Genomic DNA, 11,753 nt, shown 5'->3' on the forward strand with positions numbered 1-11,753 from the left:
TCTATTTGCTTGAAGGACTATTTATTTCTAAATGGGACTCATGAAACGGCAACTAAATCATTAAAAAGAGGTATGTTGGAGGAATGTCTTCTATCGTTTTTGGCAAGTAACCGTATAATAAGCGGGATAATGTATTGTCCGGCGGGGTGTTGTTTCGTCCTGAAGGGAATTATTTTTGGAGAATGACCTCTGGACAATACATTATCCCTTACTTATTATACGGCTCTTCAGAATGTTCCAAAAAGTACCGTTGATTTGAATGGGCCATCCCTACGTCATACCCATACATTAATTCCTGCTAACAGACCTCTGCGAAAGATAATCACCGCTGTCATTGGCAACGGGTTTTGTACTTCTAATTCACATCTTTCATATCATTCCGCCAGAAGTCCAGTCATTTTAACGCAACAGTAGAGAGTAATTTGAAGTCAGCAAGTAATGGGTTGCTATGCAACACCTGAAACTTCAAAGTTCTATTTGCTTGAAGAACTATTTATTTCTAAACGGGACACATGAAACGGCACCTAAATCATTAAAAAGAGATATGTTGGAGGAATGTCTTCTATCGTTTTTGGCAAGTACCCGTATAATAAGCGGGATAATGTATTGTCCGTCGGTCATTCTACAAAAATAATTGCCTTCGGTACAAAACAACACCCTCCGCTGCGCGTCGGGGTGTTGTTCGCCCCGTCGGGAATTATTTTTGTAGAATGACCTCCGGACAATACATTATCCCTTACGTATTTGATATTCTCTGAGATCTATTGGACCATTATGACATCAGCTCTTCCTTAAAGCAACACTATGTAACAAATCTATCTTAAAATAACAGCTTGAAAAAAATTGTGCAGCTACAATTACTTTTAATATGGAGAATGGCCTGTCCGCCATTGCCATTTGGGGTCTGTAGCAAAAATGACTGCGGTCTGTAAGATTTCTGGAGCCACCCAGTCCTTTGTGTCTGCGCATGTGCGACTAGGATCGGGTAGCGATTTCGAATCAGAGCTAGCCATCTTTCTGCTGGATAAGTAAGTAGTTTATTTGCTGTCCGGCTTTGTCTTGTCTTGCACTTGCTCGATGGTTGACTGTGTTAGCAGAGTTGATGACTCGCTAGTTTGTCATAAACGAGGAAAGCAAATTTCAACAGGTTTCGCCGCTAGGGGGAGCTCCAAGCCAAAAACCCCTAAGTGCTGCTTTAAGAATATTTATCTTTCTGATTGAACCTTCATCGAGATTTCCACAAGCCTAACAATAATTGGTGGGGTTCTAGGGTTAAGTGACACAGGTCAATCGGACAGGAGATGAAGCTCATAGAAATTTAAATGTCAGAGAACCATTATTATGGCACAACACTTCCCTCTGATTGGCTAAGAACGTGAGTGTTGTTTGCCTAAATATCCTTCTCTTCCTCCCTCAGGGCAGATCTCATCGCCGTGTGATGCCATCGAGCCAGTAGAGGGCACTGTCCCAACCCTGAGCAGGACCACCATGAAGAAGGGTCACAGCGTGACAGACATCCTGAAGAAGGATCACTCTCCACACCGGGCACCACCGATGGGCTCCACCCTCCAAAGCCACTCCCAGGCAGTTTCACAAATGATCTGCCCCAAACCTGCTCTGAATGTCCACACCCTTGGCCCTAATGCAGACCATCCAGCATACACCCTGAGGACGGGCCCTAGCGCACTCAATAACGACCTTAGGAGAGAACGAAAACAAGGTTCCTCTGGCATACTTAAAGACCTGTCTCCTTTTGAACAAAGTAGCAATATCCCTCTCAGTCCAGCAATATATCCAGGATACCCTATGCCTTTGCAAATCTACCCCGCATCTCAGTACTACCTTCCTTGCCCTCCCTTAGCATTGCACAGGATGTCACCTCATTCTAACCTCCTGTATTCTCATAAGCCAGTTCAAAACAGGGCCCTCCCACTAAACCTGGAGCCAACGCAGCCATACCCCTATCTTCTGAGACTGTCAAGCAGTGGTGAATATAATGTTCTGATTGGGTCTTCTAAAAGCCACAGGAAACCTCCAACCAGCTACCTCAGTGACGTGAACCCACTGCTAAGCAGTGACCTCAAAGGCTTTGATGTTTCTATGGCTGCTGCCCACAGCAACCTTCATCAACATGCAACATGCGGATTAGCCAAAGCCACCCAGCTACATGCACCTTCCATTACCACCAGCCTCAGTGGCCTATCTGCATTCGACCAGCCCAGGGACGCCTCACCTCTGCAGGGCATGTCTGCCTCACCAGGCGCCCTGCCCTCCAAACCAACCTCTGCTCAGCTGGGATCCCAACCAGCATCCGTGGAGATGACAGACCTCCAGACATCGGGACACAGCAGCGTGATCAGCCACAGGACCCTGTCCTACCCGCTAATGAGACAGAATGGAAAGATTCGCTATGAGTGCAACATCTGCAGGAAGATCTTTGGCCAGCTCTCCAACCTGAAGGTACGGAAATGGCCTTCTGAGTTAATCCGCACGATTAGATCACGTGATGGTTTCTTAAGCAACAGGGAGCAGTTGTAATATTTTAAGTTTGAGTAAAGTGTTTGGTCTTGTTCACTGGTCTTCTATTACATTGCACTGGATCTATAGCCGAATACCTTTGCTTTAAAAAGTAACTTTGGAAAGGAATATTCAAACCAGCAACCAACAGACCTCATTAGTGGTCATAAGTAAGACATCTATGTTGCAATTGCACCTCAGCTCTAAGCTGCAGTACTAGTCAAAACTGATTATTATCCTGACTGGCAGATACATTAATCATCCCGTCCCCTTTCCTGATCTCTCTTTCTCTCTCTCTCTCTCTCTCTCTCTCTCTCTCTCTCTCTCTCTCTCCAGGTGCACCTGCGTGTCCACAGCGGGGAGAGGCCCTACAGGTGTCCAACCTGTCGCAAAACCTTTACCCAGCTGGCCCACCTGCAGAAGCACAGGCTGGTCCACACCGGCGAGAAGCCCCACCAATGTGAGGTGAGAGGGGAGGATCAGAGGTGGACTGGGGGGGGGGGGGGGGGGGCTCCTGACTGTGGATGTGCTAAGCAGAGATTTAGCCAGGGGTTGCCGAGAGGGTGATTGTTTTTATTTTTATTTTGTTTAAAACACGTCAGGTTTGTTTCACTATGTGTTTTTTCTTTCATTCATTCTTGGGTCACTGTCATAAACAGACATCTGAGAAGCTCTGGATCTGGAGATCAGAGTGACGCTCGGCAGCCGAGTGATACTACTGTGGCATCAGCGTGTGTGTTGGTCTTTGATGTGTGTTTCACTTCTGTGGGCTGACCTGACCTATCTTTCTACACCTCTCTGTTCATCATAGCTCCCACTTTTCCTTTCACTTTGTCTTTCTCTGTCACTCATTCTCAGTCTAACCCTGTTTCTGGATGTTTTATGTCTTCCATTCTATGTATGTAGTACTCTGTATGCGGTATATATGATTATGCATGTAATTCATGTATGACATTGACAAGGCCCACGGGCTTATTACAAAGTTTTTCTCTCCCTCACACTCTCTCTTTCCCCCCATCCTCATCTTTCTCTATTTTGTTATTCTCTCCCTCACACACTCTCTCTCTCTCCCCTTCCTCATCTTTCTCTCTGTTCCTCTTCTCTCCCTCACTCTCTCTCTCTCCCCATCTTTATCTTTCTCTCTGTTCTTCTTCTCTCCCTCACACTCTCTGTCTCTCTTTCTCTCTCCCCATCCTTATTTTTCTCTGTTTCTCTTCTCTCCCTCATTCTCTCTCTCTCCCATCCTCATCTTTCTCTCTGTTCCTCTTCTCTCCCTTACTCTCTCTTTCCGTTTCTCTCTCCCAATCCTCATCTTTAACTCTGTTCCTCTTTTCCCGCTTCCACTATCTCTCCCCGTCCTCATATTTCTCTCTGTTCCCCTTCTCTCCCCAGGTGTGCCACAAACGCTTTAGCAGCACCAGCAACCTAAAGACCCACCAGCGCCTGCACTCCGGAGAGAAGCCCTACAAGTGTTGCACCTGCCCAGCCCGCTTCACACAGTTAATCCATCTGAAACTCCACCGACGACTCCACAACAGCAGCGGTAGTGACGGTGGATGTGAGGGAGGTGAGGACGACCGTACCTTCGCCTGTCCCCATTGTCCCAGAGTCTACCTCCACCTCTGCAGTCTACAGATCCACCTGCAGGGCTTCTGCCCTGCAATGCAGCCTCCCACCACACAAGGGCAGTCATGCACCCAGGACCAGCTGGACTACACCAACATGGAGATTGAGAGGTTTGACTTGAGCGATGCCGCAGAGAGGCTGGAGAGGGCGCCAGAAAGTAAGGCAGAGAGAAGCATCCTGGAGATGTTTCAAAGGGAGATGGAGGCGATGGGGCTCAAATCTTCCAGGCAGCAAGTCGGCAGTAGAGATCCTGTGCTGGTAGAGCATCCAGTACATCAGAGCACTTACCTACCTCTTCTCACTGTACACATCAAGCAGGAACTGGATCAGTAGCAATGTCTTCAATAGCTTCCCTTATCAACAGCATCAATTTACATTCCTTTACAGTAGTCTGCTATTTTGGCTTATCTTGAGACAATCTAAGAGCTACTTTTCTCACAAGAGAAATCAGGTCAGACAGAATGAGTCAGGTATGAACTTGAGTATGAGGCCTGTCCTCAGCTAAACAATCAGGTTTCTTCTGTTTCAGGAGCTTAAGGCTGTTTGTCTCACTGCCTTACTATTTGTAGCAAAAACAAATCACAGGGACATTATTTTCCTCAGAGTAGCTATGCAACGGCATTATTTTACTTTTCAAAGCCTACTTGTTGTGTGTTCTTTTCCATTGATAAATACTTTTGCTATTGAAAGATACAGATTTGTATGTTCTGTTATTTGACACGGGAGGCATTTAAGATATATATTTTTAAAAATGTTCTAATTTATTATTTTCTTTTAAATGTGATGATGAACTTCTCTGTGCTCAGGATCCTGGTTTGTGAAAATGCTGAGAGTTGATTAAAGATGTCTGTCCTCACAAGTGTCTTGATTACTGTAATATGTGCCTTGTGCACATGTGCAGACCTGCATGTGTGTACGTGAGTGACCCTCTCCCTTCATACGGATGTGGTTGCGTTCAGGACGAGTGTTTGTGAGTGTGTGTGAGACACAGTGACACTGAAAGAGGAACAGCGAGTGTAGAGAGTAGAGAGAGGGAAAGGGTGGTGTAGGGAAGTGATCACTTTTATTGCAATAAACTACATCCTTCCATTTCTGACCACAAGCATACACACACACACACACACACACACACACACACACACACCCGCACACACACACACACACACACACACACTCACATACACACACACACCCACACACACAAACACACATACACACACACACACACACACAAGCATACTCCATTGTGACTGAGCCCTCTGAACTTTGGGTTTCTGAACTGAACTCTGACCTCTGGCCTTTAACCTCACTGAACTTATTTTCCACATCACCACTCATCATAAGGACATATTATGTGCCAGCAGGATACTCTATTGACTGTGTGTGTGTGTGTGTGTGTGTGTCTGTCTGTGTGTGTGTGCGTCTGTGCGTGTGTGTGTCTGTCTGTGTGTGTGTCTGTGTGTGTGTGTGTGTGTGTGTGTGTGTGTGTGTGTGTGTGTGTATGTGTGTGTGTGTGTGTGTGTGTGTGTGCACGCACGTGTGAGAGAGAGGATTAAAAACTAGTAATGCATTTCTGTGAAGTGGTTCCATCTGCAGCAGCAGTCAGTCGGCCATTACATACCGTAACCTATACAACAACCTGGATGCTGACCCTTGACCCTGCTAAAGAAAGGTTTCGCTCTCCTCCCACCTGTTGGGTGAGCAGTAAATGTGCATAATGCTTTGGTTGTTTTCTTTGTATAAATATATATATTTTAATTTTGTTCTTGTTTTGTAGGTCACCTTCAACCAAAGCATCTGCTTAGCATAACCATTTTCTCAAAAGCACAGCTGATAATCATTAAATAGTAGTGCATTCTATGAAGGCTTGAGGGCTCTCTGTTGGTGTATTCATGCCGATTTAGTTAAACACAAACTATGTGAGTATTCTGTAGATAGATAAACATGACAGCAATATTATTACAGGGGAACAGTGTAGATGTGAGATGACTAACATTACTTAAATTAAATACATTTAAATTGATTTGGGCTTAAAACCCATCTCCCTCTGCTGTCTTCAAGAACAAGTACATGACTGTTGTATTTTGTACTTCTACACTCAATGCAGTATACTACATGACTACACGACTAAATCAATTTTGGACTGCCTGTGTTCCCGTACAGTTGTTGTCGCTGGGGGTTGTGTGTAGTGGAGTCCATATGCTAGATGGATGATGGATGGAACACTGCATCATTCCCAACAATTTCTCAATAAACCCAATTGAGATATAAGGTGGAGAAGACAATTCTCCACCTTATATGCATATTCCTTCATGTAGAGAATGACCTTTTATTCGACTCATCAACTCCTATTGAGTTACACAAAGAAAGACAAAGACAAAGAACACAAAGAACCAAATGTTATTCTGCACACAGACTCTAATGATGACTAAACAGTGACATAATATGAAATATACAGTCGTATGCAAAAGTTTAGGCACCCCTCTAAGGCTGCATGATAATTTACTCTGTCTTCACCAAAAAAGATCACAGTGGTCAAATATTTATTTTGTAGTTATCACTGAGTGCTAGGGTGTTTTCCAGACAAAGATATTTAGTGTAGCAGTATTTATTGGTGTGAAATTAAATCAAATGTGAAAAATAGGCTGTGCAAAAGTTTGGGCACCCTCATCATTTTGTTGATTTGAATACCTGTACCTACTCAATGCTGATAAAATGCAACACAGAATTAGTCTGGTTAGCTCGTCAAGCCTTCAATTCCATAGAAAGGTGCATCCAACCATTAGAAAAGGTATTTAAGGTAGCCAATTGCAAGTTGTGCTTCTCTTTGATTCTCCTCTGAACAGTGACAACATGGGGGCATCAAAACAGCCATCAAATGATCTGAAAACAAAGATTGTTCAGCAGTTTTGTTTAGGGGAAGGCTACAAAAAGTTATCCTGGAGGTTTCAGCTATCAGTTTCCACTGTGATGAATTTTATTATGAAGTGGAAGGCAACAGGCACAGTTCTTGCTAAGGCTAGAAGTGGCAGGCCAAGAAAAATAACAAAGAGGCAAAGGCGAATAATGGTCAGAATGGTCAAGAATAACCCTCAGACCACCTCCAAAGATCTGCAAGGTCATCTTGCTGCAGATGGTGTCACTGTGCATTGCTCAACCATTCAGCGCACATTGCACAGAAAACAGCTGTATGGGAGAGTGATGCAGAAGAAGCCTTTTCCGCACACACGCCACAAACAAGCTCGCTTGAGGTTTGCCAAACTACATTTGAACAAGCCAGGCTCATTTTGGAACAAAGATAGAGATATTTGGTCACAACAAGAGGCATTATGCATGGAGGCAAATTAATACAGCATTCCTAGAAAAACACTTGCTGCCCACAGTAAAATTAGGTGGGGGGTCCATCATGCTGTGGACTGTGTGGGTAGTACAGGGACTGGAAATCTATTTAAAGTTGATGGTCGCATGGATTCAACTCAGTACCAGCAAATTCTTGACAATAATGTTCAAGAATCTGTAACCAGGCTGAAGTTACGGCGGAGTTGGGTGTTCCAGCAGGACAATAACACGAAACATTGCTCCAAATCCACTAAGCCATTTATGCAGAGGGACAACTACAATGTTCTAGAATGGCCATCCCAGTCCCCAGACTTGAATATAATTGAAAATACATGGGATGTCTTGAAGCAGGCTGTCCACGTTAGGCACCCATCAAACCTTACAGAGCTGGAGCTGTATTGTAAGAAAGAGTGGTCCAAAATACCTTCATCCAGAATCCAAACACTCATCAGAGGCTATAAGAAGCGTCTAGAGGCTGTTGTTTTGGCAAAAGGAGGCTCCAGTAAATATTATTGTGATTTTTCTGTTGGGGTGCCCAAATGTATGCACCTGTCTAATTCTGTTATTATACATTTGGCATATTCTCTGTTTATCTAATTTACCTTATTTCACTTCTAAAATATCACTGTGTCCATGTAGTATTATATATGTGACAAAGAAGTTCCTGATCCAAACGCCCAACAATTTATAAATGAAAGTAATAAAGATTATCAGGGGTGCCTAAACTTTTGCATACGACTGTACCTACAAGGCAGTTTTTTTTAATGAGTTCTACATCTGTCTGTTATGTGTGTGAGTATGTCTCTCACTGTTTGTGTGTGTGTGCGTGTAGAATAGAATAGAATAGAATATATTTATTTGTCATTGCACAAGTGCAACGAAATTGAGGTGGCAGCTCTCAGACAGTGCTATTGAAAAATAAAAAACAAAAACAATACAAATATATACAATATCACTATACAAATTTAATTTGTGCATTGTTAAGTGCTATGATGGCTCTTGGATAGAAGCTGTTTCTCAGCCTGTCTGTTTTTGCTTTGATGGTGCGAAAGCGCCTCCCTGAGGGCAACAGTTCAAAAAGGTGGTGACCAGGGTGTGTTAAGTCTCTGAGGATGCTGTGGGCCTTCCTGAGGCAGCGTGTTCTATAGATGTCCTCCAGAGGTGTCAGAGAGCTGCCAATGACTCTTTGTGCGGTGTTAATGACCCTCTGGAGTACCTTTCTTTCTGCTGCTGTGCAGCTGGCAAACCACAGCGAGATGCCATAGCTCAGCACTGACTCCACAGAGCAGCGGTAAAAGGACACTAACAGTTCCTGTTTTAATTTATTTTTCCTGAGTAACCTCAGGAAATACAGCCTCTGTTGTGTGTGTGTGTGTCTGTGTGTGTGTGTGTGTTTTTTGTGTGTATTTGTATCTTTCTCATACTTGGATGTATCTCAATGACTCAATGCATTTATTGATGAGATGACAAAGGCGCACTGTCACAACTGATTGTGTGAGAACAGAAGACCTCTGATGGCTCAGTCAGTCTGGGGTGTACAAGTATATTCTACTCCTATCCTTATACTTTGGATTCTTGTTTTACTTTACCCTAATCTTCAAAGCAATTGAAATGACTAATTTGGTCTCACACATTCTTAATCTAGCTTCAAGATATAAACATGTGCCTAGGTGCGTCAGTCTAATTAACTGTAGAGTAGTTTTGTCAAATAAATAAATAAATTAAATAAATAAATATTCACATGCCTTCATAGCGTATTCATATAATAGCGAACACACGTGTGTGTGTTTGAGTGTGTAAGTGTCTGTGTGTGTGTGTTTCATTCATTAAGACAAGTGTGTCATTTAATTAAATGTACTACTATTTCCATATGTCGGAAGAGGAGGTATCACGGTATCACCTTCCTGGTTCCATGGTGTATCGTGGCTTTACAGTAGGCTCTTTGGCCGTGTGCTGCAGCTTTAATTCCAAAGGGGTGACGTCAGATATTTTTGACGGGAGGAAGGAGTAACGGTATCCGCAGAGAATGAAGGATGTCAACAATGTCACGGATGGATTCTAGTGTCCGCTTCTCCGCACTACCATGATAAGTGAGGAGTTCGTCGCCGGGGCGATGGCACCGGCGGTCCGGAGAGGATGCTGGACCGCATGGTGCCAAGTGATACTATTCGCCGTGTCGGCTCTCGTGATCGTGGCGGAGAGAACCGCGCGTGAGTGGGCACCCACAATACTCCCGAGACGACACATCATAACATAACCTTCAGAAAGCTACAGCGGCTGAACCTGGCAACCTTACATATTACTTTAGTTTATCTTATTGATTTGAAATATTGCTTGCTGTAATTGCATACATTGTTTAGATTATGTTTGAATTTCCCTGCTAAATTCCAAGGATCTGTCTTAGCCATTGATGTCAGGGCTTGTAGCTTATGTAGGACACTACGGAATGAACAGTCGATTAGTAGGCTAGGTTTTGCGTATTTCAACGCTAAATCCGTCTCTTAAACCTTAGCCGCACTATGCTGTGTGTGTAACCAAGGAGGGTTATATTAATATTCCTCTCACGAGGTAGCACGGAGCTCTGGAGAAAACGAGAGAGAGAGAGATGAGTTGTTTCGAGTCGAAGTTGCTTATGGATTTTCCTTCTTAGTTAATATATAAGAAATATCTAGGCTATCCATTGCAATGAAGGATCTAGTTGTCTGTGTTACATTTGCTGGAAGTGTTGAAGTGTAATATTGTCGACCAATCATCATTTCTGACTTACTCAGGTGGGCCAAGTGGTCTTGGCCGCAGAGCACGATGTATTCCAGATGTTTTCTGTGCACGTTGTGATGCGTTGTCTATGCCCTGTTTTGTTATGTACGACCAATTTCCGTGATGCATCTGCAAGACAAGAGCGCAGTAAGGAGATCCATTTACTCGAGCCGAAGGGTGGAGTTAAAAAGAGCTGTGGCTTGGCACTCGGACGTCTTTCAGGAGGTATTAAAATACCGTGCGTGTGCGCCTGGGAGTACCGAGGGCAGCGCCAAATCAATGAGTGGTCCTCTGCCAGGTCTGCGCGTGTGCGTCACGCACGCACGTGCACACACACAGAGAACTGTTGAAGGTGATGCAATATGTGGTCATCAAAGTAAAACATTTGACAATTGTAGATAACAGGGGCAGGCTCATTACCAACACATATCCCATGGCACAGAGACCTACTTTCAGAAATAAAGGTGACGCCTGGCTAGCTGATCTCAAGTAATCACTACAAACAAAGTGCCTCTGTTGTTGAACCAAAGGTGTTCGGCCTCATTAGTTGTTTAGTCCATCTTATTTACTCTTTTATTCTCTTCCGCTCTCTCTCTTTCTATCGTTCTCTTTCTCTCTCTCACATACACACACACACACACACATAATGACGGGGACATGCATAGGTTTATAATCTCTCTCTCTCCTCTCTCTCTCCTCTCTCTCGTCTCTCTCTCGTCTCTCTCTCTCTCTCTCTGTCTGTCAGTGCTGTACTGCGTTGGATACTACCTGTGGGTGGGGGAGAGCCTGTGGGCAGCCTGGACCCTGGCGCTGCTGGTCCCGGGGGCACTGGTGCAGGCGATCAGCTGCTGGTGGTACCTGGCTGACGGAGACCAGCGCCGAGGCTTCCTGGCCCTCACACACCTGCCTGCACCTGGGCATCTTCAAGAGGTGTGTGTTTACGTGTGTGTGTGTGTGTGTGTGTGTGTGTGTGTGTGTGTGTGTGTGTGTGTGTGTGTGTGTGTGTGTGTGTGTGTGTGTGTGTGTTTGTGTCTGAGCGAGCGTGTGTGTTTGTGTGATAGAGAAGTAGTGTTTATGACAGACTTTTGTGCTATGGGTTTTTGGGCTTGGTGTAATTGCAGACATAATTCTGATGGTAGTGTGTGTTTGCCTTGGTATGATATGATAATTGTCTGAAAGCCTTGAGCAGTTTGCATGCCCTGCCCGGAGTTGTGTGTGCTTTGAGACCCTTTCTTTCTCGGTTTGTGTGCATTGTTCGGATTATCTTCTAGAGATTTGACCAGAAACCCGCCTCACGCAGACCATTTACATCCATTAACTACTGTACTGATATCAGATATCCGAGCACTTATACTAATTCCACCCATTACATGCCAAACATGGAAACTGACCCACGGGCAGCGAGCAGCCTCCAGAGTGCCGTTAACTCCCCCTGGAGAAGCGAGCAATCAGTGTAATGTTACAATTTCCTTCCTTATTTGCCGCTCCTGCAGCTGTGTGTGTGTGTGTCTTTT

At 44.4% G+C, this 11,753-nt stretch overlaps 2 protein-coding genes across 2 annotated transcripts in view; both read left to right on the forward strand.

Moving 5' to 3' along the window:
* The window catches only part of prdm1c (PR domain containing 1c, with ZNF domain), a gene marked incomplete at its 5' end in the record, with an annotated part of 9,303 nt that extends 4,779 nt beyond the window's left edge, over positions 1 to 4,524 (forward strand). The window contains 3 exons of the mRNA XM_080833436.1: positions 1,418 to 2,460; positions 2,854 to 2,982; positions 3,910 to 4,524. Of these exons, the coding sequence (XP_080689562.1) occupies positions 1,418 to 2,460; positions 2,854 to 2,982; positions 3,910 to 4,476 (1,739 nt within the window). The 3' untranslated portion in view covers positions 4,477 to 4,524. The remainder of the gene's footprint in view (positions 1 to 1,417; positions 2,461 to 2,853; positions 2,983 to 3,909) is intronic.
* A 5,041-nt stretch (positions 4,525 to 9,565) lies between these two features.
* xkr5a (XK related 5a) overlaps positions 9,566 to 11,753 on the forward strand; it is a gene marked incomplete at both ends in the record, with an annotated part of 8,120 nt that continues 5,932 nt past the window's right edge. Inside the window, 3 exon segments of the mRNA XM_080833077.1 lie at positions 9,566 to 9,692; positions 10,985 to 11,145; positions 11,147 to 11,170. Coding sequence (XP_080689203.1) covers positions 9,566 to 9,692; positions 10,985 to 11,145; positions 11,147 to 11,170 — 312 coding nt within the window.

Source organism: Sprattus sprattus (genome assembly GCF_963457725.1).
Source record: "Sprattus sprattus genome assembly, chromosome: 2".
In the NCBI taxonomy this organism is placed as follows: domain Eukaryota; kingdom Metazoa; phylum Chordata; class Actinopteri; order Clupeiformes; family Clupeidae; genus Sprattus; species Sprattus sprattus.